General features: G+C 40.9%; 1 protein-coding gene across 1 annotated transcript; it reads left to right on the top strand.

Moving 5' to 3' along the window:
* The first annotated feature begins 884 nt into the window (after positions 1-884).
* Positions 885-25,483, top strand: LOC146700062 (GDNF family receptor alpha-4-like). Its single transcript, XM_085470097.1, has 8 exons — positions 885-1,359; positions 11,181-11,447; positions 11,532-11,624; positions 11,734-12,103; positions 15,058-15,167; positions 15,679-15,813; positions 19,483-19,619; positions 22,959-25,483. The coding sequence occupies exons 1-8, from the start codon at positions 1,305-1,307 to the stop codon at positions 23,157-23,159; spliced, it is 1,368 nt and encodes a 455-aa protein (XP_085326223.1). The 5' UTR covers positions 885-1,304; the 3' UTR covers positions 23,160-25,483.
* The last annotated feature ends 351 nt before the right edge of the window (positions 25,484-25,834 follow it).

Genomic DNA, 25,834 nt, shown 5'->3' on the forward strand with positions numbered 1-25,834 from the left:
TGTTTTTTGAGTGGAGCATTTTTTAAAAAACATATAGGCTTGTGAACTCCACGAAACCACAAACAAACACCTTAAAGTAAAAAGAAGAAGAAGAAAGCAATTTATTAAAAAAGTGGATGCTATACTTGAAAGCTTTTCAACGATGCTACAAATCTTTGTAAAATACTGAAAGTGAGAGAAGTTGAGGAAATAATGAAAGACGGAATCGTGCAATAACAAACACAAGGGAGTGAAATCACCTTAGCGTTACAGGTGAGCAGTCTTATTTTAGTATTTCTGAATTCATTCCTCTGTGGATAACCACATTCCCCCCACAGATCAGCCACAGCACTGGAACAAATTAAGATCTCACAGTTCCACTCCTGCTATAAACTGATATGAATGGGAAAAGCCTGAACTGCAGACCAGTCTCGATGGAAAGGATGAGAGCTGTTTAATTTAAGGCAGCTGTGGAGGAAACAAAAAACCCAAAACGATTTATAACCGTGGACATATAGTCCAAACGGAAACAAAGGTTCGTCTTCCTCAGATTTCCTCTGAATGCAGCCTGGCATGGCACAAAAGCCTATTATAAGCGTCAAGGTCGAAAGCATTCATGTTCATTCACTGGAGCTATGCTTTGAACACAACCGACCATCAAAAACTAAACACAACACGTGAAGAGTTGAGTAGATTCACAGTAATGGTGCTAACTTTTTCCCCCCCGTGTAACCTCAATAACAGATGCACGTTGTCCATAAAGTTGATGCCCATATTTTCCTTCTGGGACCCAGCTGTTCTCCCACTGGAAACATTTTCACGTCCCTTTGGCCACAATCGCTCGTTGCATTGGGCCAATCACATTGCGCCTTTAACAAGAGTTGCACCGTGCAGTCTCAGTCTGCTCTCAACTCTGGCTGGACAACTGTGGAGCTGCCAGGGAAGCAGAAGCGCAAACGCCACACAGCTCGCGCTCGGGAGGTTACGGTACGGTGTGTGACTGATGGGAGCTTTGTCGCGATCAGCTGCAGAGAAACTTTCTTCTCTCTCTCTTTCTTCTTTTGTGGATAAATGATTTTGGAATTGGCGTCCGACAGAGATCAATATAACCGGGATCCGAAAAATAAATGGAACAACAAAAATCGCGAGAACTTGAATCGCTCCTGTTCAGTTTTTGCCAACTTTGTATAGGCTGCTAGACCATCCGATCAGCCTCAGTCAGTCAGTCCGTGAGGGCGCAGCGGCAGGGGAGGCTGGATGTGGCAGGAGACGGGTCACTGAGCTGCAGTGAGCCGGGTGCGAGTTTCCTAATCCCTAACTATCCAATGTCACCGGGCAGGATGATAATCGTTGGACTTCTGCTCAATGTTTTCTCTCATGGTAAGCATCACCTTTCTGATTTTGAAGTGAGATTTTAATCACCCGTTTAGACTGCCATATCGCGGTGTATAATGCAAAGCTGGGATCTTTTGGAAGAGATATTTTCTGACAGTACCGGCAACTTTAATAAGAAAGTGCATGTGTGTGCGGGTACGTGCGTGCGTGTTTTTCATGCAAATGTATGAACGAATAGCAGCATATTAGAGAGTATGAAGCCCCAAGCCGAGATACACACGAAGACACCCGAGCTAAATTTGTTTTGCTGATGTTCTGTTATTATTTTTGTATATTGCCTACATCTGTGTGACCCGAGCGGTAGCTGGCTTGATATTGAAATTCATAAAGGGAGAAAGACTTTTTGTCCACGCATGAGAAGGAGAATAAACGTTGGCTGGACGCAGGTTCATAAATAGTCTTGCATTGTATTCCAGGTTTAAGAGAAACTTTTGGGACAGCCTTCAGAATAAAACTACACAGGTCCACGAAATAATACAAAATCTAGCAGAAGTTCAGATATTACATGTGGATGATGTGTTCAGGTCTGAGACAATAGACCTTTCTTCCTTTATTTCATAAAATGTGCAATGGAAGTGAATTTGCTGTAGGATTAAATCTGACATTCACAACTTAATAGAAGTAACAAAAGAGAGCATTTAGTGTCACAGCACGAGCAGTCATTGTCTTTTGTGAAGATCAACTCAAGAGAGACCTCTCAGCAATATCTGACATTTCAGCAGGCTCCGTGAATTTGCAGTGTGAACACACATTAAGCTTCTGCCAAGTGCCTTTATATTGTCTAAAGTCAATAATGTGGTCGGACATCTCAGTGGAGCGTAAAGCTTGTTGGTCTGTGGTTGCTGGTTTAGAGATATATCCATTTTGATCTTTCTTTTGAAAAATGTGACATGTACATCAGAGCTTGTGGCTCTTTACATGTCATGTATCTTGATCTATTGTTCTTGATCTAATGTAACACAGACCGCAGGACACACAGCCACCGCCCACCCTCTGCTTTTCACTGCACAAATGCATGCAAATAGTGTAATTGTTGGATTATGCTCCAAGTACAGGAGGTTCATCCTTCTCGGCATCCGGGAATGTTCAGATAACATCAGGTGAGGCTGCCAATTAGAGATTTGTATCATTAGATGATGAATGCTTTCTCGTGAATGTCAGAGCCTTCAGACACGCAGAACATCATAGTGTTTCAAGCCCACCTGCCACGCACTTAGGTGGAATCACACCAAGAAAAGCAGCTATTTTCAAGTGCTAATTAATCGAGATACGAATCATTACACATGCAAATTAGTCTGCACTGGTGTTCACTTCTGACATTATACCTGATTGCAAGAGAAATTATTGGATTTTAATTTTGTTAATCAACGTCATTAAAAAAAAAAGTGTAATCGGTGCAGAATCTGGTCTCGGTGTTAATGTCGTTTTGGTCAAATCTGTTGTGGAGCTACTTTGTTTCAAAACGGCTGTTTGGCCAGACTTGCTGTTTAAATAGTCTGGCCCCTACGAACTGTATTCCATTTCATGCAATGTTATTTTTACCTTGGAATATATCCGACTTTGTGCAACTCGGTGGCCTCAACAATGGCAGCGCCAACAAGATGATGACAGTGGCCTTCTCAAAAGGTTTGTCACCAAGACTGAAGAGGAGAAAAACATCTATAGGTATAGATTAAGAATTTTCACGCCTTTGAACAAAAGTCCCGACTTTTAAAAGCTAACTTTAAAATCTATCATCTGTTGGGTCAAAGATATGATCTGATTCTCATTCTCTGGGTTATTTTTTGTATATGTTGTTGAATCCACGGTTCTTTCCTCAAATGAATAGTGCAATGGAAAGAAAGCCCACAAATAATGCATGCAATCACTTTGAATGTGGAAACACTGCATGTTTGCCAGCTATATAAACTGAAAGCTGGCTATTGTTGAGTGACATTTAACCCGACTTTGACCCTTTGCTGCCAGGCCCCTGAGGATTATCGCTAAAGTCCCAGTAGAGGCTGCAACTGCTGATTGAGCACTGCTATTTTGGTAGTTCATTTAGTGGATGTGATTGAGCCATAACACGGTTGTCACAAATTTATTAGGGCTTATTTTCAGGCTGTGTAAAGTTACCCACTTCTTAGGTGGACTAGTCTCCCTGGAGTTTCTATTTGGCTATTTGACTTCACCTCATGCACGCAGGTTTATCCAATTCTCAGCCTCTTTATCCTTCTCTCCGTGCCATAGGCATTTCTTTGTCTTCCCCTCTGAATGCTCAGGCATTGTCTTGATGTTCCCTGTGCCTGTAATTCTGTTTTGTTTAGGACGACAGCACACAAAAATTAAACTGGCAAGAAGCCCATTGAATATTCCTTAGATAAAAAATATGAAATTCCTCTGAATATGCATCTATTTGACATTTTGCATTAAAGGAGTCATTTTAATTAAAAGGATCACATCAAGGATAGCAATTAAATGTAGGTCTGAATGACACCTGGTTTCTCACTGTCAAGCTAAAAGCATAAAAAAGCCCCACTTTCTTAAACGTTAAATTGTGTCACTTATGTATGACTGGCTGTAATAGTCAATTTGTTCACGTGTGCACTGCATCTTGATTGCCGCTCGCACACACTTGATGGCACAAACAAAAAATCCACAGCCCGATGGAAACTGTCAGTGCTCGTGTGTGTGTCTGGCCAAGAAATGTCTTGGCACGTTGGAATTTAGAATTACATCAGGCAGCAGAAGGCAGAAGCCTGAAATATTCACACAGATCCAGACACCCTAGCTGGCTGATGCAGCACCTGATGCGTTTTACCTGGTGTACAGCGGAGGGATGCTGCCTGCGTGATGTGGCTGCACAATCCGCTGGCACGGCTCATTAAGTGAGACATTATCCATGTACTAGATGCACTGGGTAGCTGTTGATATCGAACATGAAATGATTATTCTTGTCCTCACCAGCAGAACTGTCGCCTCTGGATTCAGACAGCTTTACCTGCTGCTCAACAACTCACTGTCGAGCAGCTAATACTGCTTTGCTTACTCCTGACTCACTTACAGTGGGGCAAAAAAGTATTTAGTCAGCCACCGATTGTGCAAGTCCCCCCACCTAAAATGATGACAGAGGTCAGTAATTTGCACCAGAGGTACACTTCAACTGTGAGAGACAGAATGTGAAAAAAAAACCATGAATTCACATGGTAGGATTTGTAAAGAATTTATTCGTAAATCAGGGTGGAAAATAAGTATTTGGTCAATAACAAAAATACAACTCAATACTTTGTAACATAACCTTTGTTGGCAATAACAGAGGTCAAACGTTTACTATAGGTCTTTACCAGGTTTGCACACACAGTAGCTGGTATTTTGGCCCATTCCTCCATGCAGATCTTCTCGAGAGCAGTGATGTTTTGGGGCTGTCGCCGAGCAACACGGACTTTCAACTCCCGCCACAGATTTTCTATGGGGTTGAGGTCTGGAGACTGGCTAGGCCACTCCAGGACTTTCAAATGCTTCTTACGGAGCCACTCCTTTGTTGCCCGGGCGGTGTGTTTTGGATCATTGTCATGTTGGAAGACCCAGCCTCGTTTCATCTTCAAAGTTCTCACTGATGGAAGGAGGTTTTGGCTCAAAATCTCACGATACATGGCCCCATTCATTCTGTCCTTAACACGGATCAGTCGTCCTGTCCCCTTGGCAGAAAAACAGCCCCATAGCATGATGTTTCCACCCCCATGCTTCACAGTAGGTATGGTGTTCTTGGGATGCAACTCAATATTCTTCTTCCTCCAAACACGACGAGTTGAGTTTATACCAAAAAGTTCTACTTTGGTTTCATCTGACCACATGACATTCTCCCAATCCTCTGCTGTATCATCCATGTGCTCTCTGGCAAACTTCAGACGGGCCTGGACATGCACTGGCTTCAGCAGCGGAACACGTCTGGCACTGCGGGATTTGATTCCCTGCCGTTGTAGTGTGTTACTGATGGTGACCTTTGTTACTTTGGTCCCAGCTCTCTGCAGGTCATTCACCAGGTCCCCCCGTGTGGTTCTGGGATCTTTGCTCACCGTTCTCATGATCATTTTGACCCCACGGGATGAGATCTTGCGTGGAGCCCCAGATCGAGGGAGATTATCAGTGGTCTTGTATGTCTTCCATTTTCTGATGATTGCTCCCACAGTTGATTTTTTCACACCAAGCTGCTTGCCTATTGTAGATTCACTCTTCCCAGTCTGGTGCAGGTCTACAATACTTTTCCTGGTGTCCTTCGAAAGCTCTTTGGTCTTGGCCATGGCGGAGTTTGGAGTCTGACTGTTTGAGGCTGTGGACAGGTGTCTTTTATACAGATGATGAGTTCAAACAGGTGCCATTCATACAGGTAACGAGTGGGGGACAGAAAAGCTTCTTACAGAAGACGTTACAGGTCTGTGAGAGCCAGAGATTTTCCTTGTTTGAGGTGACCAAATACTTATTTTCCACCCTGATTTACGAATAAATTCTTTACAAATCCTACCATGTGAATTCATGGATTTTTTTTTCACATTCTGTCTCTCACAGTTGAAGTGTACCTCTGGTGCAAATTACTGACCTCTGTCATCATTTTAAGTGGGGGAACTTGCACAATCGGTGGCTGACTAAATACTTTTTTGCCCCACTGTACTGAGGGCCCCCCAGGCCTGGAGTCTTTCTTTGGGTTGGTACATCAAAAGTGGTTAAGCAAGTGGCTCCGTATGGAAGTTTTCAGCACTAGTGTTGTTATGTTGCACAAACTGAGGCAAAATGAAAGGTGAGGTGTTTGCCCATACATGCGAGGTAATTTAAACAAGGTGTGTTTTTTATTTAAGGAGGTGTGAAGAGTTGTTCCACAAACAGCTTTTTGAAAAGAAGTTGGCAAATGATCAGATTTTTTGAAGACTGCACTTTTTTTTTTTTTTTAAAGTCAATGTAACATGTTACTAAACCAATCAGTGTTGTCCTCATGTGGCCACAGCTGTGAGAGCTGCTGGAAAAAAGATGGGGCTTGTACACTTTAGGTGTGGAAAAATTTGATGACTTGATAGGTTGTAGAGAATAAATAAATGCAGCAGGTAGAACTGCATGAAGTGACTGAAGGGGAAGAAGCTACAATGCAGAACAGAGAGGCCACAAAAGCATGTAAGCACAATGACGAGGGAGAAAAAGATAACGCAGTGTACTGTGGTTGCTTGGCTAATGTATGGTTGTTGTTGTGTTTCCTTGATAAATAATAACTTTGTTTTCAGCTTCTTTTGAAATGTTTTTCTTTGAGCACTAATAAGTCCCAAATACCCAGCGACATCTAAAGGAAATGCATATGCTTTGAAATAGCATGTTAAATAAGAGTCATCTCAGCACGAGTTCACATACTAAATAAGTCAGCTTTCCATTACAGACAAAGAAAACCAACTTTTGCCATTTCTTTAAGAGGAACTGCTCGACCGAGGCTGCCCAGGGCAGTAGCGAAACTTTGCTCGTAACAAAGAGAATATGTGCAAACTGTTAAGCATATGTTTAATGTTAAAAGAAGGCTTAATGTTAGAGGAGGCTGAGCCGATTGTTTGAATTTGCATAATTCTCAGTGGAAACGATTGTGTCAATAAGGAGCCACTGAAGCCTTAATCAGCACTGATCAACCATCTGTGTCCTTCCTGAGGAAGCAGCTCTGACCACACTGCACAGGGAACAGTGTTCAAATTACACATCATGATTTGAGCATAATGTTCTGCGGGGTATCCGCTCCCATTTATTAGTCCCATGTTTTGTTTTGTTTTTAGCATGGCGTCTTGTGGTCAGTTGATGAGTTAATTTCATAGAAATACAATATCCCAGCATGGTTGTGGGTCAGCCCTAGCATGCCAACACTGTCGTCCTTTTAATGTGCCGCTAATGAACAAAACAGGGCTATAGAGATATTGAACATTAGCCTCATCGTTGTCATTGCAGCTATAAAACCACGGTTGAATATGTGGTTTAACTGCTACTAATAATTACCTAAACACAAGCTGACATCTTCAAGCTGCTATTTTTTTGTTTGTTTAAAGTCCAATCCTAATCTATATTTATTTAATGTACTCACTAGAAGGTCAAGAAGAGCAGTAAGTGTTTGTGTTTTTATGGTGGAATAAGTGCATTTTAATTATAGCTCTACTTTCCCTGACACAAAACTGTAGCTGCTGATTGTCAACAATTCTAGTTACAACAAGTAAAATCTTTTACGTGCACGCAGAAATGCATGAACAGGTCAGACAGGAATCCCACTGGTGTGCTTGTGAATGAGTGCACGTAGTAACACTTTGTGGCAGCCGTGAGCGTGTTTCTCCTTTTTCTCCATCTTGTTGCTGTGCTTCCATTTGCTCCTTGAGTCTGTGACTTCCTTCCAAGAAGTCCCTTCTGTCACAATCTCTGAGCAGATTTCACATCAGAGTCGCACTCTCCCGCCACGGTCTCCTCTCAAGTCAAATTACTGCCCAACAATCTGGACGCTCTACAGCCCATCCCATGTGTTTGAAAGGACGGAAGAGAAAATTGCCAACCCAGTTGGTCCCTCTGTGAATGTCGGTATGTGGTGTATGGTTTGACGTTTATGGCTTCAACCTTCATCAGCTCACAAATTCTATTAATCAGCCCAGTGAGAAATCAATAGAGTGCATTATGGCTCCCATATCGCAGTAATTAATCTCCCGCTTACTTTTCTTTCTATTTTTCTTTTTTCCTGAAAAACATAAACCCCGTGCTTACACCAACAATTCCCTTAATGCAGAAGTTTACTGTAGCAATTTGTCGTCCCAAAAAAACCCCCCATAATGTGAGCCTAGTGCTTCTTTATCAGCATAGCGTTAAATAATGCTAAAAATGAACTTCTGACCTGCACGCTGGACGAGGCATAAAAGAGCTGGTCTGGACTCCATAGAGGTTTTTGTTATCTCTGATGTATATGTGTGTTGGTATGCGCATGTGTGAGCTTACACCATGAAAGGTTCTCACAAAGTAAAACTGCTGATAGTCTGTCTTTATCGAATGTAAGCCTGAAGGAGCAAACACTGAGAAAGAATAATGAATAAACTGGAGATTATACAAAGCCTGCTAAAATTGCAGCTAAAAGTGCTGGGATGTAATACTTTGGTAGGATTATCGAGACGTCACGATACACAGATAGACAGGTAATCATCACCTTTGCTGTAACCGTGAATATGACTGATTGGCCTGTGTGTTACTATCCACCACCCCCACCTCACCCTATGGAGTCCCAGCAGTCGCTTTGGAAGTTTTCCTGCTGTGGCGATGAAGCATAGCTTCTGTTTATGATATGTCTCATGCCAAAGTGAGACGTGGACCTCATGTGGCGCCTGAGATTGCAAAACATGCAGCAGCAGAATTGGATTGCAGCCGCGCTTTGGGCCGCCAGTCAGCAGGAGCTTAATCGTAGTGTGTGACCAATCTAACACAATGCCGCGTGTGTTTGCATACGAGCTTATGTGATGTAAATGTTAATGTACTGAATCACAAGTATACGTGTGTATGAAATGGGTACAGATATTTGTTAGCAGGCATGCATTAAGTTTTAAACATGATGATTTACTCTATGTGCAACCCAGTTTTATATATCTGCCAGCCTATTCATTACATGCACTTACAAAGTGACAGGATATAGAAAATTAATGAGCTAAAGTGGGAAAAGTGAGTGCATATTGCCTATCCAAGCTATTTTCCTTATAAGTCTCGAATGACTGTATATCAAGTGTAATTTGTGGGGACAATAATGTGTCACATTTGAGAAAATTAATTTCCTGAAATGCTCCTTCAGATACATTTTTTTGAAGACTGCTTTTTCTTTTCTTTTTTTTAAACAAATGTTTTTACTCTCTCTCGCCTCACTCGGCCTGCCTCTGGCCTTCCTGCATTGTGTTTTTTTTTTTACTGAGCAGCAATCAGCATTATGAAATGATTTGTAGTTTATCACTCGCAGTCATTCGAGGCAGAACATTGCCAATCAAAATATGCTTCATGCCTAATCACAATGGAGCCACGTGTTTTTTGTTCTGACATGTAGAGGAAATGTGGTTGGTGATATTCAGCATGTTTCTACAAATACATATACAGCTGATGCAAATCTTTAGCGTCCTTAAGTAGCATGTTTTGCAGGAGCAGCTGTATGAATGCGCACATAAGCTGGGGGAATATCCTGATAGTGGATGTTTCAATTCACTCAGTGTCTGAGTGTGATATCCAGATTGAGTCTCAGTGTGAAGGTAAAACTGGAAGTGACGTGCTGCATAGTGCTGAATAAATTGGTTTTGTCTCTGGCATTACATGTGGAGACGGTGTCTGGCATCAGTAAAAGCTTGTTCCAAATGGAAGGAACTCTGCTGCAAAAGGATTTGCCCTAAGCTGTTTAAGTGTCTTATAATAATAACAACAGCAGCGCAAGACATTCACAAGTACACATATCTGAACATAGCCTAATAAATACCAGTGTGACACATGTAAGAGGATGATAGTCAGGTTTGTATAATCTTTTATGTAATTTAAACTTATACATTTTTACACTGCTTTCACTGCCTCTCATAAACTTTTTTTTAATGATATTTCTATGCATGCTTGTTTATAGAAAGCTACTTTCACTTTTTGGCCAATTACTGTCACATAGGAGGGGCCAATTCCGGAAATACTCTCTTGGTGGTGGTTCAAGTATTTGCAGAGCAAAAACGCATCCAAGACTTGAGGGCTGGCTGTTGAATGGCATCCCTTCTGATCCAGGAAACTAGCAGATTTTTTTTTCTCACCACATGCCCGGTTGTCTTTTAGAGTTTCTTCCTAGTGTCTGAATGCAATGCAGTTAGGAAGCTGACTCCCAAACCCTCAAAGAAGCACTTGAACAGAAAAGTGTGGACAGATTTCTAAACGGACAATAACATTGATTTGACCCCCAAAATAAAAGAGACAAAACTTTAACTGTGTGAACATCCGGCGAAATCAGAAACCAAGGTGGGGAATCAATCTTGAAATTACGCTTCGGAAAGTTGTCAGCAGTAGTAATGTTGCGTTTAATGGGATACATCATGGGTGTATGAAGAGGTAGTTAATAGGATGAATCATCAAAAACATCAGTAGGATCCTCCACTAAGTAGTTTAATCAAACAGTATGGCAATGTTAATTTAGAGAGCAAAATCCTTTTGGTGTTGTTGGGAATGTAGAAGCTGAGGAAATATATGACTAACAGAAGTGGTTACTAAAGATTTGGCTAAGTTCTCATCTTTGCTCACTTAAAGCAAAGATGCTTAACTCTTAAGAGAGATGAAGCTAACTCATAGTATATGAGCTCCATCGTATTACAATTTGAGGTGAAGCATACTAAACAGCTTAAGAGGACATGCTGTAACTCCCACTGGTGCAAATATTGTGCTGAACAATAAACTGATAAAAAAGTCAAAGATTTACTTTTAAGTTGTGTGGGGAAAAAAAGAAACCAGAAGAAGAAAATTCAACTACGATGCCCACTGGGAAGACGAGGAAATAATTTGAAAATGATTATAGCCATAACATACTCCTGTAGTGTTGGTAAATTATTCTCCTTAGTCTCTTTGATTAGATCTGAGGTTTTGCTCTATTGCTCTTGTGTAGTTTCAATTTTATCTTCCTTTTTGGATATTATCATAACCTGCTGAGTGCCTATGGAGTGCACTCACCTGGCTCTGCTGCCTTAATTAAAGCCTATTTAGTACTGGATGGTGGGACAATAAACCCAGTAATGTTGGCAACATGCAGCTTTCACCACTTACGACATTAACCTTTCTTGCAGGTAGCGTGACAGTATCTGCATCCGTAGACTGTTTGGTGGCCGAGCAGGGATGCATCCAGGAGCAGTCCTGCATGGCCATCTATCGATTGCTGGAGTACTGCGCGGCCGAGGAAGCTGTGGCGCCCCTCAGGGCAGACGCGCGGTTGGAGTGCCTGGAGGCCCAGAACTCCTTGCAGCGCTATCGCCCCCTCCAAGTTTGCAAGTGTCAGCGTGGCTCTCGTAGGGAAGAGCACTGCCTCAAGGTCTACTGGACTGTGAGATTCGCAGGTGGGTTTGATGCTTGCATTTAATGTCTGTATGTGCTGAATTCTCAGCTGGGTCATAGATGTGGTCTTTGTTCTGCCTTTTTAGCATATGATGAGTATGAAGTGTCTCCATATGAAGAACTGAAGTTAAACCTGGTGAGAAACATCGAGATGTCGCGTATGGCCTCCATCATGTCAGGTAGAGATGAACGTTTTTGTGATTTTGCTCCCAAAATTAGATTTAGATGCCATTTTTGATTTTCCTGGGTATACATTGCTCTGTTTTCCTCCCAAATCCCTCCCCCCAGCTTCCTCTAATACTATGGATGGTCAAAACCAGTGCTTGAAGGCGGCACAGGACTGTGGCCTGTACGAGAAATGTGGCTCTCTGCGGTCAGAATATGTTGTAGCCTGCACCAAGCGAGCAACAGTCTCTGACAACAGCTGTAACCGCCAGAAATGCCACAAAGCCCTGCGGCGCTTCCTGGAGCGCGTGCCAGAGGAGTACAGCTTCGCTTTGCTCTTCTGTCCCTGCTCTGACACACTGTGTGGGGAGCGCCGGAGGAAAACCATCGTCCCGTCATGCTCTTATGAGGAGAATGTGAGAGGGGAGGAGAGGGCGGGCAAGCCCAACTGCCTCAGCCTTCAGAACTACTGCTCCAAAGATGAGCTGTGTAGGTAAGATGGCTGTTTGAGTAGACTGATGCAGAACATTAAGGGCTCGTCGTATGGACACAGAACAGAAAAAGCATTGAAAAATGAGTCAGAAATATTTGCAAAGTTAACCACAAAGTAATGATTCGACACAGTCCTCAAACATGGATACATCAAACACACGGTGCTGTCTTTTTAAACACTAGTGGCACCAGTGAGCTGCATTCTGATGAGCATCTCCCATTTTGTTAGTATCAACAGAACTGCTGCAAATAAAATTTCCCCTTCACTGATGAATGAGTTAATTAAATAATCTCTCCCCTAAAGCACAAACATGCAGTCCTTCAAGGGTGATATGTATGAGATACACCCCCCGGATTACTAGTGAGGGGAATAAATGTAACTAAATGTAAAGTGAATGGAAGCTGTAAATGCTTTTTTGATTGACAAAATTCATCCACCAGGTCTGCTTTTCCCAGATGTGATTTAGCATGTCATTCAGATGATACAATCCAAGATGTCCTGAACATACCAGACCCACTGCACGACCCTTGCTTTTGGACTTAAAGTGGAATTAAAAGCTAATGTTGTCCATGTCCACTTGTGCCACTAAATAAGCTCTGACCTGTTGGTGCATGGACACAAGATATTTTGAAGTGTCCCGTGGTGCCTTTGAGTCCTGTTCTGGCCTGTGGTAAGACTTGATGCGGTGCATCTTTAGATCCCAATTTCGATGCTTGTTTGAATTTGAATGTGGGAGGTTTGGAGGCTGTGCTGTTGATTTCAGCTCTTTGTATTATTCTGGGATTTTCCTGAGCAGTTTTTGTGGTTTTTGGGGAATATTGTCATGCTGCCAACAGAGAGTGGTATTGGCATGGGGGTGCTTGGTCTGCAACGGTGCTCAGGCAGGTGGTAGATATGAATGTTACATCCATATTAATGCCAGGACCTGTGGGTTTTCAGCACATTGTTGCATTGTAACTCAAAGATTAAAGTCTCGGAATATAAATATTTTACGCCTTGAATGTACCGTATCCTTTCTTGTCTGCTCGTAGGGAAATATAAGCAGGTGACAGGTCCTGTGGGGCCATAACCACTGAGGAAGCTTTTTACAGATACAGAAGTGGGAGCAAAAGATTGGACCAGTTTACTTCCAGTGACTCAGAATTCAAAGCTACATCGCTGCTCATCAGGATGATTTGTGAGGGCAGTTTTTGTTCAAGCGCTGTCTACTTATTGTTCTTAAATGGATATAACAACACTCACCAGACGCATTGTTAGGTCCACTTGTTCACCTGCTTGTAAACACGAGGATGTAATCAGCCATTCACACGGAAGCAGCTCAGAGAAAAAATGTTGCATGCTCTGATGAGTCTCAGTGCTGCAAAATTCACATGACATTAACAGAATAAAAGCATGATTCTATCATGACTTATATCAACAGTTCAAACTGATTCAGTTCTCAAACTGGTTTCTTGAACATGACATCACTGTATTTATATGACCCATCCGTGGTGGAACAGAAGAGTCAAATCATGGATGCGCAGCTGACAAATCTGCAGCAACTGTGTGACGCTTTCATGCCAATATGGACCAAAATCTCTGAGGAAAGCTTCCAGCACCTTGTTGAATCTGTGCCATGAAAGATTAAGGCAGCAGTGAAGACGAAAAGGGGGGTACTACCGAATACTAGCAAGGTGTACCTAACAAAGTGTCCATAGAGTAAACTACTTGAGACTTAGTAGACGGTGACGCAACACTAACACTTTCAATATACAGCATTATGAGGAACAAAGAGATATGAGGTTCTCAGGGGCATAATTTTCAGGGGGGTTAGGGGGGGTAATGACCCCCCCAATAATCAGACCCAACCAATATAACCCCCCCAATAAAATTATGAATTATCTTGCATAAATAGGCTGTTGATTTCCTTTACTCATTTCAGTTATTACCAGCAAAATAGCTGCATGTTTAATCATATGGGAATTTACCCAGATTTATTTATTTATTTAGACCGAGATCTTGACCCCCCCAATGTTCAGCACAAAGTTACGCCGACGGAGGTTCTCCTGTTTCATTCCTGCTGACATGTGTTACTATACTGCAGAGTGTGGAAACGGCACCAAAACACACCTCACATCATTTAATGTACAGTGTTATAGATCTGCTGTTGATTATTGATAAAAGCTTTGAATGATGCAGCTGCAAATGACTGTATCTGTGCACATTTAATACATTAACTTCATTAGCCTGGCGATACTTTTTATATGAATGAATGAAAGCTGTAAAAGAACAACTGCAAGGCCAAACAGCACAAAGTGCATAAGAGAGAGTCGTGGGAATTTTGAACTCAAGAAGTTGTCATCAGCAAAAGTTTTAAATTGAACTCCAGCTTTAAATCAGTGAGTCAATAGACTCACTCAGATTTTTATACAAAAGTAATGAAGCACAACAATGCTTCATTACTTTTAATTGCGGTAGCATCAAGCAGTCTCTTTGTCTAGCGTGCTAACCTATGCAGCATTCTAGAAACAAGCAGCGGGTTATGTTTCAGTAATGCACACGGCATATGGGCTGCACCTCCATTGTGGAAAGGGTTGATTGCAAACCTAAAAGACATCATCTACCTGCAAAATGTATGGTTTGCACACCTTTCAAATTATCTGTCAGCACTGACAATAACAGTGTGTGCATTTTTGCAGAAAAGAAGGTGGCGTCAGAGTGCTAGAAAGCTACATTTTTTTGAAGCTTTACTAAAGTACCAGGCAGTTTTCATGTATCCCTTTCTCTAGTGGGTTGAGCTCCTATACTATGTCGTTGTTTGTGTTGCTTTTGTTGTTTCCATTCAGCACAACCCTGAATCCCGAAATGAAATTGTCAAAACACTTTTAAAATGCACACTCTGTTTCTCTGTGCTGACACATGAAAAACTGTTTTCTCTTCTTGTGTGTGTGTATGTGTGCGCGTTTGTGTTTCAGATCCCGCTTTGCTGATTTCCAGCATAACTGCCAGCCCTCCCCTCTCTCTGCCTCTGGCTGTATGCGAGAACGCAGAACCATGTGCCTGAAGGCTTATGCTGGACTCATAGGTGAGACGGAGGAAAACAAATTAAAGAGGTGGAAGAGGCTGAAAGAGTGTATAGCTCAGAAAAAAAACCCAGACAGAATCTGACAAACAGAACTTCCTCCAATAGGTGTTTAGCAGCGATATTCGGTATGTGTAATTTTCATTATGCAAAATAAATCTACAGGGGTTCACAAATGGTCCTTAGCTGCTACTCTTTATAGCATCACTTATAACAGCGGCAGCAGATTCAAAAACAGTGTTTCCAGCAGTTCACCAAAATAATGTGGGAAATATTATTTTCACTCATTCCTCACACTCAAAATGTAATTTTGTGTACCTGAAATTATCAATATCTAGAGCTGGGAACCTGGTGACACCATACCTGCAGGGCATCTAATACCGTTAGTAGTCTGTGTCTTACCTTTCATAGAGGTGTGTGCTGAAAATAAAATTCTTGGTCTGAAGGAAATATGATTTTAAAAGTTTATAAAGTTGTGCCTGCAGTATAACTTTGGTCTTCTTTCTATAACCAGGAACCATCATGACTCCCAACTACGTGAGCAACAGCAGTACAGAGGTGTCCCAGTGGTGCACATGCGAAGGCAGTGGGAATGAATGGCAGGGCTGTCAGCGCATCCTGCAGATGTTCACCAACAATATTTGTCTGCGTGAGTACGATGTAATAAGGCTGGGAAGGGAAGGCAGCACAGCACAGTTTTACAGCTTTTTATCCAAAGGAAAAAAATTGATACCAGAAATGTTCTAACAAAAGCAGTACTCACAACAGTTTGTGAGAACCAAACAGTTCAAGACAAATAAAATTTAAGATCTGGGATTTTCCTCTAGTACACAAAATCTCCGTCTCTGTGTCTCTGTCTTTCTCTGCCCACTCCTCCTACATGATCAGGAGTTAAGCGTCCAAACGTGGCGCACAGGAACCTCTTAGGCACCTTAAGGTTCTTATCTATCTCAGAAATTATGATGTCATCATGTTATCTAGCAACCAGCTAGAAATGGGCTAAAATGACTTGTGTTTAGTATTTATGCATTTATAAAAATTTATAAAAGCATTACATCATTTTTACTTTATGACAGCAATAACTAATTCAAATCCACAAAACTTAAATTATTATATATTATGACACCATGCTAAAAACCACCTAGCAACTGCCCAAAATGACCTGTATTTAACATTTATGCACCTATAACACCTTATGTAAGCTTCATGTCATTTTAACTTTAACATCTCATTTATATCCACAAAAATTCAGTTATGTAATATATATTGTGACACCATGAGGTTGCAAGACAACCGCCTAGCAACAGGGTATTGCTGTCTATGCTAAGAAAATATTGTTTTTAGCATTTATACACCTATAACACCTTATGCAAGCATTATGTCATTTTAACTTCACAGCAGTGACATTTCATTTATATCCACAAAACATCAGTTATGTATTATATATTGTAACACCATGAGGTTGCCTGGTAACCAGCTAGCAAAGGTCTAAAAGGACCTGTTTTTAGCATTTATGCACCTATAACACCTTATGCAAGCATCCTGTCATTTTAATTTCACAATAACATTTGTATATATCTGTAAAAACTGAATTATACATTTATGTATTATAGTGTCATGATGTTGCCTAGCAACCACCTTGCAATGGGCTACAATGACCCATATTTTGTTTGTATTTATGCAACTACAACTCCTTATGGAAGCATCGTGTCATTATCATTTCACAGCCATCAGGAATAGGCTAAACAAAGCTGTGGCATGAGTATGTCCTGGTCATTCTGAGAAAATAAAAGTGTGCATGAACATTCAGAGAGTCAGGTGTGTTTCAAAGTTTCAGTTTCAGGAAGTTTAAACTTAACTAAGGAGACTGTAAAAACACAACTTGAAGAAACAGTGTACCTTTTTGATCATTTACTGTACGCTTATTGACATTCACATTTGAGGATTTGGTAATATATGTTGATTTTATTTTTAATAGTATTTTTTTCTACATTTTGTGTTATTTGAAGGAGTTCTTGTAAATTTAAATGGAAGCACAAGTAGCTGATGCATCTTACAAATCAAAATTTAAACACACTGCTCATCTTTACGCTAAGTATCTTGTATCTGACAAATCACCCTGTGTCAGCATAATGACCGAGGAAATGTTACTTTTTAGAGTATTATTTAAACGAATGTAGGCATGCTGATCTAAGTGAGCATTTTAAATGTGCATGAACACAGAATTCAAATTAGGTGGGTCATAATTGATGATTGAAATGGCAAACCATTGAACCATAATGTTTTCTTATAAATAAATCAGTGGCAAGAGACATCATCCCTGGTGTGTGGCTGGCTGCCAAATGTGAATCTGATTTCCAAGCTTTGTGGAGTCAATAAATCCTTTCACTAAATCTGATAAATATAATGTGGCTTCTTGTTGAACTGTTGCCAAATCAGAATGGCTGGAAGGGTAGTATCTCATTTTGCTGCTGTGTAAGTATAAAGAAAACTGTAAAAAGTAAAAAAAAATTAAAAAAATTGCAGTACAATACAGTAGAAACAATTTTTACTGATGTACTGTACTCTAATAAGAGAGCAAGAATAATTGTTAGAGGCCAGACACGTTCTCTTAAGTAAAATATGATCAAACATTAAGTGCTGTCCAGCCAAGAATCAGTCAATACATGTCTAGTATACACAGCAGTCATTGGTCACCTGCATCCAATTATTTGGGCTTAAGATAAAAGTAGCTGAGTGAACACGCAAAAGAAAGAAACCAAATGCAGCATATACCAAATATTGCAATGACTAGTTTCAAGGATGTGCATTTTATATATCCCACCCTGTAGCCAATGTCTGACAGGTTGAAGCTAGAATATCCCACAGCAAAAAATATTCATGTTTATATAAATATAAATTTAAAACATTACACCGGTAATATTTTTAGTGCAAAAAGCAGCATAAGAAATGACTTAAAAGTGTTTAAGCAATAACTGGAGTCATGTGAAAAAGAAAGTTTTCTTAGCACTCTATGTATTACTGTGAAAAACGAACTACACTATCATTTTCTCCATAGGAATTAACAGGATAAGTAGCACCTGGGTGTTGCTAATCTTGATTAATTCCTCATCAGCACATGTGAGCACCTCTAAAAAAGGTTTTGGTGGTTTGCATTCAGGTGTGTGTTTATCTTCCCAGGAGTGGACATCCAATAAATTCACCCGAAGGTCAGACTGTGCAGCGCTCACAGAAACTGCACAAAATCAAAGAGCTACATCTTTTACTCTACGGGGCTCATACTAAATGTTAAAGTTCATGACAGCACTATTAGAAAGCCTGAACGAGTGTGGCTTGTTTGGAGGGGTTACCAGCAGGAAGCCGCTTTTTTAAAAAGAGAGACTGACAAAGTCATACAGAAAACAATTACTTTAAGTTACTACTGCTACAGTTATCCCTACAACCTGGATCACAGGATACCATGCAGTCCTGTGAAAACCTTCTTTCACATGAATATACTTACATATACGTACAAGTATTTGTACAACCACTAATGACTTCACCACAAATACAAACAGTTGCAATATTAATTTGAATATTTTAGTATTTTATTTACTGTCCTTCAACTATCAGTGTGTGAATGGGTGGATGACTGGATATGTAAAGCGCTATACAAATACAGGCCATTTACCATTTATCAGAACTGCTTGGTAACATGTGGCATGGACCCAGCTAATTTCTGGAATAATTGTTCACACCAAAGCAGATATTTTCTTGTCTTTGGCAGCCAGGAGGTTCTCTGTGGGATTTAGCTAAAATAACATTTGGAATGTGTAGAAGAGATGTGAAATTAGATTATTTTCATCCCATTTTATATGTAGGGAGCCAACAGAAATATTGTACAAGGTTTTGACTTAAAGGTGGCATTAAATGAAAAGTCAGGAAATTTCAGTTATCAGAACTCATGCCAAGGGATATGTGGGTATATGTACCAATTTCACAGCAATCCATCCGATGGCTGATGGAAGAGGCTGAAGCACGCAGAGAAAGTTCAAGTAGCCACAGGTAGAACTTTACACGTAGAGGTCTCAGAGTAGCAGGTTTGAAAACAGAACCTTCATGATTTGAGGTGAATGTGCTAAACGGTGCACTACCGTGCCACAAAAACAAAAAGCAAAAAAGAGAGGCTCATATCTCATGCACAGTTTTGCACAGTGTTTTCAGAGCTAATGGCTCTAACTATGCTTAGAAAAGTCACAGAAATTTTTTTGGGTGATGCTTCAGGGATGAATAATGATGTGAAGCTAAAGAAGATTTCCCCTGCTGCTTTTGTTTTTAGGCAGTGCCATCAGCTCCATGGGAATCTCCGCACCTCCTCCTGTGGAAAACTCTCCCATGCCAACTTCTCAGCCCTCCCCACACGTCTACCAGGAGAAGGTCCACGTCAGTATTAACACTCTTCCTGAATTCGACAGTGTAAGTTGTCTGTGCTCTCTGCGCCATATGCTGGTGGTACCAGTTCAGCTAAAGAGGCAGTCGCCTGTGTATCAGGTGATAACACCTAAGTGGGACTATCGCAGTGTGCCGGGCTCCGGAGCTCCTTGTATAAACTCAGATTACTTCCCTCCCTCTCTCTCCTATCCACACCTCTCATTGTGGCCTAGGATTAGCCGTAGGTGTTTGCAGCAGCAGACTCAGCCCTTACTTTTAATATTCATGTATGCACACCCATCTGCTTCATAGTCTCCATTCTCTCACTAGTTTAATCCTTCTAATTCCTCATTTTCTTTTCCTCCTATCCCAAGCCACCCACCCTCGTAGCACAGAAACTCCGCCGCTAGTAGATTTAGAAGACATCGAGATGCACAGTTCATTTCTGGAGTTTCACTGAAAAAGGTCAGATTATGAATTCTCGTGGATACACCAAAGTGAAACTCTGCAGCATCACTCCACATCTCCTTTGATGCTTTTATCGATGCACTGATTTGAGAAAACCTGAATGAAAAAATGGATAGATGACTGTGCTACAAGTTTCCTTCCGTACTTTTAATGCAGTGAAATGCCAAGACCAAAAGTAAAACCCAAACTAAAGTAAGGATCCGAGGTGAGGACTCAGTCTCTTTCCATTCAGTGTGCCCTCACAACCCTCTGTGGCTGTGTTTGAATGGAGGCTTCGCTGTAACTCAGGGCTTTCTCAAAGGAAAAATATATAGCACAGAAAGTCATACAGCAGTGAGAGATTGTTGAATGTGAACTCTTGAAGGAGAAGTTGTGTAAAATGTTATCTGGGTTATTAATATTAAGCTCTGCTTCTTTCTTATTTGTACAGATAGCTTTAAACAATCCACAGAGAGCAACATTTTGTGAATAACCTAATATTTTACTGAAAAAAGATCACACCCAGGTCATCAGTAGATGTTGCTCTATGGTCAAAAAGTGAAAACCACTGCTTCTGTACGCTGCTTCACATCAAAAGCATAGACCAGAGAAAGCCCAGCATACATTTATGTACTAATACTGAGCTAATGTGGGAGTTTTCTGCCTGCTGACTTGTCCTGACTGTGTAAATTTTCATTTTCACGTTTTATATTCTTATCCATCACATAGTTCCATGGTGTGACATCTCATTTGTCCCAAATTTTCCTGCGGCATAAGGCAACGACCCCAAACATACAGCCAGACTTTTAAAGAACTATCTTCAATGAAATGATGAAACAAAAGCCTGGGCAGAGCTGATATAGCTCCCCGGGGACCTGAAATACAAATACAGTCAAAAACAGATTACATGAGGAAACAGAAGACATTGGAAAAGCCTAAATAGCAAGATCCCTCATCCCAAGTGTTGGGCAAAATGTGCACATTTACCTCAGAGAAGTGCTGCTTTTGACTTTTTAAATCTTTTGCACGACAAATTGGAGATTACTGGTGGGACTCCTAAATGTGATTTTATAGAATTTCATTAATATTAATAATGGACCAGGCTTACTAGAAGTCTTGGGTTCTTATGATCCTCATTTTTACATTTAAATTGTAATTTTTGGAGTGTTACTAATCTGTCAAGGACAGCTGGGTTATGTGCTTCATCGTAGTTTAACTGCCTATTTGTACTTTAGGTCATAGAATTTGAGTAGAAAGCCTTACAGGTTGTAGCGCACCTTATATACATGCTATATGCTATGTATCAGCAATGATCATCTTTACAGATTCGACTCTGTGTGTAGACTCCCTCGCTGTGGGGAGGGGCTGAAAGGCAAAAGAGGGCAAAGGTCAGTTCTTTTGCATACCCCAAATATCTTTTCCTCCTCTGGTTTAACTCCAACATCGACAATCAGGCTAAGCAGTCACACGAAGGTGTTTGTTAACTCAGTGAGGCAATCTGCAGTTTCCTAATTTAGCAATGAGAGGCAGTGTTAACAGCATGTGACCAATCAGCCAATGACAAACATGGAAAGATTTACTTGCACAAACCTTTGAAAAATATGGATGAAAACAGAATTTGGTTTTTGTATAAAAACAGCGGTTCAACCAGTAATTATATTCAGCCTACACCTGCCAATCTTTATATATGCTGACAGCCCTGTCTTGCTATAGTGGAAAAGGCAGGACTTACCTTGGACAGTGCGAACACAGAGAGACAGTGAACCATACACTTGCACATTTTACGTCATGTGAAGGACAAATATATTACAACTGCAATTTTCCCAACTTCCTATTAGCAAAAGTAGAAGTTAAAGTTTACTTTTATGGTCTGATGGTCTTGGTGTGTTCCATTTTTCTATTGCAGCAAACTGAAAACTGTCAACAGTTGTACTCTAACTATTATTAGGTTTCAGTAAGGATCCACAGATCAGCACCACACATCTCCTTTTTTCTTTTGATACTGACTGGAGCAGACAAGAGAGTGGTAGCTTAAAGAGTAGATAAAAATCATTTATTCACAATAAAAAATGGATCATCCCAAAAACATTAACGATAAAAAAGATAAAACATTCAAATTTACTTCAAGCTCATGGATGTAATAGCAAAAATATGGAAATACAGGACATAAAAATATAAAATCTTACCAAATCAAATGGTGAGCAGAATAAAGCTGTCAGGCAATTCAGTAGATATAAAAACTCCAAATCATAAAACAGTATTTGCAACCACAGAAGAAGAAAAGTTTCCCCGGCTACAGCAAAGGAAGTTGTTTTGGAAGCTAGTGCAGCACTTGTTAGTCCTTTGGCATGGGTCTCCACTCTGGGGGAGGTGATTGCTCTGAGGTGATTGCTACAATGATCAAGTCGCTTACTGCAGATTTTTTTGTTGCTTCTTCCATTTTTGACCTCGTTCTACCTCTTAAGCACTCACTATGCTCAGGGCGACAGTGGCTCACCAGTGGCCGTTCCCTCACCGTGGCTTCCTAGTTGCTAATTTTCATTCCTGTCTGTGGTTCTCTCTTCTCAGCTCCTCCTATAACTGTGTATCTGTTGCCCTGCCCGTTTCACTTCTCTGACATCCTATAGGTCCCGTCCTGGGGGTTGACCTTTTTTTAAAATTTAAAATAGTGTACAAATACCATTGAGAACTGACAACAAAAACACACATCTATATATACACATATAGATAGATAGTTTCAAGTTGCACAAACAAAATGTACTTTCTGTCTTTTGTTAACCTAAAAGTCATGTCTTAGCTTCCAGGTTTTTTGCCTTTAGGATATTTTTACATGTGCTTTAGATTCTGGGTTAATGTAGACTTTCTCTTCCTGACCTCTCCTCCATGCTCCAGCACACATGTTAATTGAAAGAATCGCTCTTCCTGTGCTTCCCGCAGATGGAGGACAGCGAAGAAGAGGAGCAGGAGGAAGAGGCGAGCGAAGAATTCAACGTCATTCCGCCGTATTCCGACAAGGACTCTGACACAGAATCGGGTGCTAGAGGGAGCCAGCGGGGAGCAGCTAACCAAGCAGTGCCCGTGTATCCATTACTGCTGCTGCCTGCGCTCATCATAGACTGGAAGTGTTGGAGCTACTGAAGCCTCCATCTCATTCTCCACTTACATTTTACACTCGCTACTGCTGTCAAATCCATCTCAGCACTCAGAATGGACCTCAGAGGACTGTCATCAAGAAGAAATGTAAATACTCATAACACTTTTTCTTTCCTTTTTTCTAGTTTTGTATCCCAGCATTTTTTTCTATCTGTTTTTTCCTCTTGAGCCTCCTCAGATGTTAAAAGATATCTGTAGCCCCGCTGTATCCATGTTGTCTGTGCTCAAGTTGTCTCAAATGAAAGGAAGGCAACAGCACGAGCAGATACATGAGAGCATGGGTGAATTGAGAGGTTTTCTCTGGGCAAATGCTCCATCTAGAGCTTGCTTCACACTGAAACCCCTCTTTTACCAAGAAGCACATTGCCCAAGGCCACATTCACTTTACTTGCTCCCAAAAACCATAACCAGTCTACTCCACTGCAACCAGGCATGAGCATGGCTTTTGATTTCTTTTTCATGACCCATGTCGCATCCGTTTCTCTGCTGCCCCTTCGGCTCTTCCTCTCCCTCCTTCGTACTGTGGTAGAGTAAGATAATCCACTTCACAACGAGCTAATAGGGAGCCGCACCACACTTAATCTGCTTTGTACCACTAAAAACGAAACACTTTTGGCAATGGCTTCATTTAAAAAAGTGATGAAATGTAAAACCAACGCGTTGTCGCATCGCATACAGTTCTTTGCGTTTGGCGCACCGAGTCACTCTGCTCCCTTTCTTTTGTTAACACGCCACTTAGTATTATTCCTACCGCAGTGAGTGGCTGCGAATTCAACCACAGGCAAAAGTAATGAGATCAAATTCTTTTGTAGAAATGACGAGGAGAGAAAAGCAACATAAGCAATTACAGCACAATTCAAATTGCTCAGCATGCAGGGGAAGTCTAGAGTAGGGCTCAGGGGAGGAAAAAGCCAATTTACTGCTGTCATACCCTCTCACTTCTTTTATCCTTAGGAGATGTGTTTTTAGTGCGCCTTCACCATCATGCACTGTAGATGCTGCGAGAGCGAGATGCAGCGATAGAGACGGACACAGGAGGCTGTAAAGCCTGCTGGCTGCTCTGATCATTGAGCAGCACATTGAGCCATTCTCTCTGCCTGAAATATCTTTTGCTGATGTTAATGATTTTTCCTCTTATGGCTCATTTTCTTGTGAAATTATGCAGCTGCAGGGGTGTAGGTAAAGAGAAGGATAGTGAAGCTTTTTAAGAGGGGTAAACTTCTCTGATTTGATGATGGGTTTCCAAGAAGTAGCTCTGCAAAGAAAATCGCTCCATGGTTTCTCACTAGTCATAAACCGCTATAGCACCAATTCATTGTAATTATGAATTCGTGTTTTTAAGAAAATAATATGTATTGGAGTAATTGCATTGATGGGTGACTCGAGACTGCGTCACCAACATCTGCTGGAGTTGTTTATTAATATGAAGACTGAACTTTGGATATGTCTCGACAGTGTGAAGGCGTAAAGGAGACGCTGGAAGCATATAAGCTCTGTTTCCCTGAGTGCCAGTCTATCCTATTTCAAAGTTTGGGGAAGTTAAAGTTGGACTTTGAATGGATGTTGTAAGGCTAGTGCACCTGCAGTGACTATTACTGACTGTAGGGCGAAATGACATCATGCAAGTTTTTTGACCACGTACTTGTTGAGAGCAAAGTTTTGAAGTATGACTTCATGCTTAGCTGGTGTCAAGAGAACATAACCGGACAGAAGAAGTGAAGTAATAGTCTGATTTGACAACCAGCAGGGATTCACATTTATGAAGCAGACCGTGGAGGAGGCGTGCCGCTAATGACAGAGAAACATCACCCATCACAGCGTTTACGCTGCAGAATCAGCCGCAGCGAGCTCTTAAGCATCCAATGACAAGTGTCAGTAATTGCATCCCGTGCACTCTGGCCTTAACGACTTAATGTGAGTTTACATGTGTATCCGCAGGTTTGTTTATATTTGTAAACTATGTAAAGTAAACGTTTACATCAGCTTACTTTCCATGCATAAAACTGAGATATTAAAGAAACTGTAACTATTCCCCAGACAGTTTGTATGTTATATCATGGATGTGGTGAGGCTATGTACAGTACTGTTTCAATGCTTGTAAAAACATACCAGACATGCTGAATAATGCTGACCTTAGTGTGTATTAACTGTGTAATTTTGTGACATAGCATAAAGTGTTCCAGTTTGTTAAAAAAAATCAAAATAAAAGTCATGTTGGAAATTGAAAAAAGTGCTTTTGAATGACCGAGGAACGACCGCTGTGGAAGGGCTTTTTGGTCATTTATAATGTAAGCGAACATTAAATCAATTAGTTGGAAAAAATAAAAATAAAAAAGAGTGTTAAAGTATCCAGTTATTATGAGAAAGCTCTAAGGTTTTACTTATTGTGAAACCATCAAAAAATAATCTGGTCGTTAACAAGTCTTCAAATTAGGGAACTACAACCTCATAAGAACTACAAAATCATGTTATTATTTATTTAACAAAACCTAAGCCAAAATGCATTGTGTGAAAATGAAGTATTCCCTTGCTGCTTCCACAGGAATTAAGAGGCTAAGTAGCAGCCAGGTGATGCTAATAAAATGCACTTGACTGATCATCAGCTAGTGTGAGCACCTCTATAAAAGCAAGTTTTGGCAGTTTTCGGGAGCATTAACGTG

This window comes from Copadichromis virginalis, linkage group LG10 (assembly GCF_057382275.1).
Source record: "Copadichromis virginalis isolate Kocher_CV1m ecotype Utaka linkage group LG10, C_Virginalis_male_GT1.1, whole genome shotgun sequence".
Taxonomy (NCBI): Eukaryota; Metazoa; Chordata; class Actinopteri; order Cichliformes; family Cichlidae; genus Copadichromis; species Copadichromis virginalis.

Bases quoted from the DNA above. Each gene is read 5' to 3' on its own strand.
- LOC146700062 (XM_085470097.1), top strand. From the start codon at position 1,305: ATGTCACCGGGCAGGATGATAATCGTTGGACTTCTGCTCAATGTTTTC. The intron at 15,168-15,678 runs GTGAGACGGAGG...TTCTATAACCAG, and splicing joins GGCTTATGCTGGACTCATAG to GAACCATCATGACTCCCAAC. The intron at 19,620-22,958 runs GTAAGTTGTCTG...TGCTTCCCGCAG, and splicing joins CTCTTCCTGAATTCGACAGT to ATGGAGGACAGCGAAGAAGA.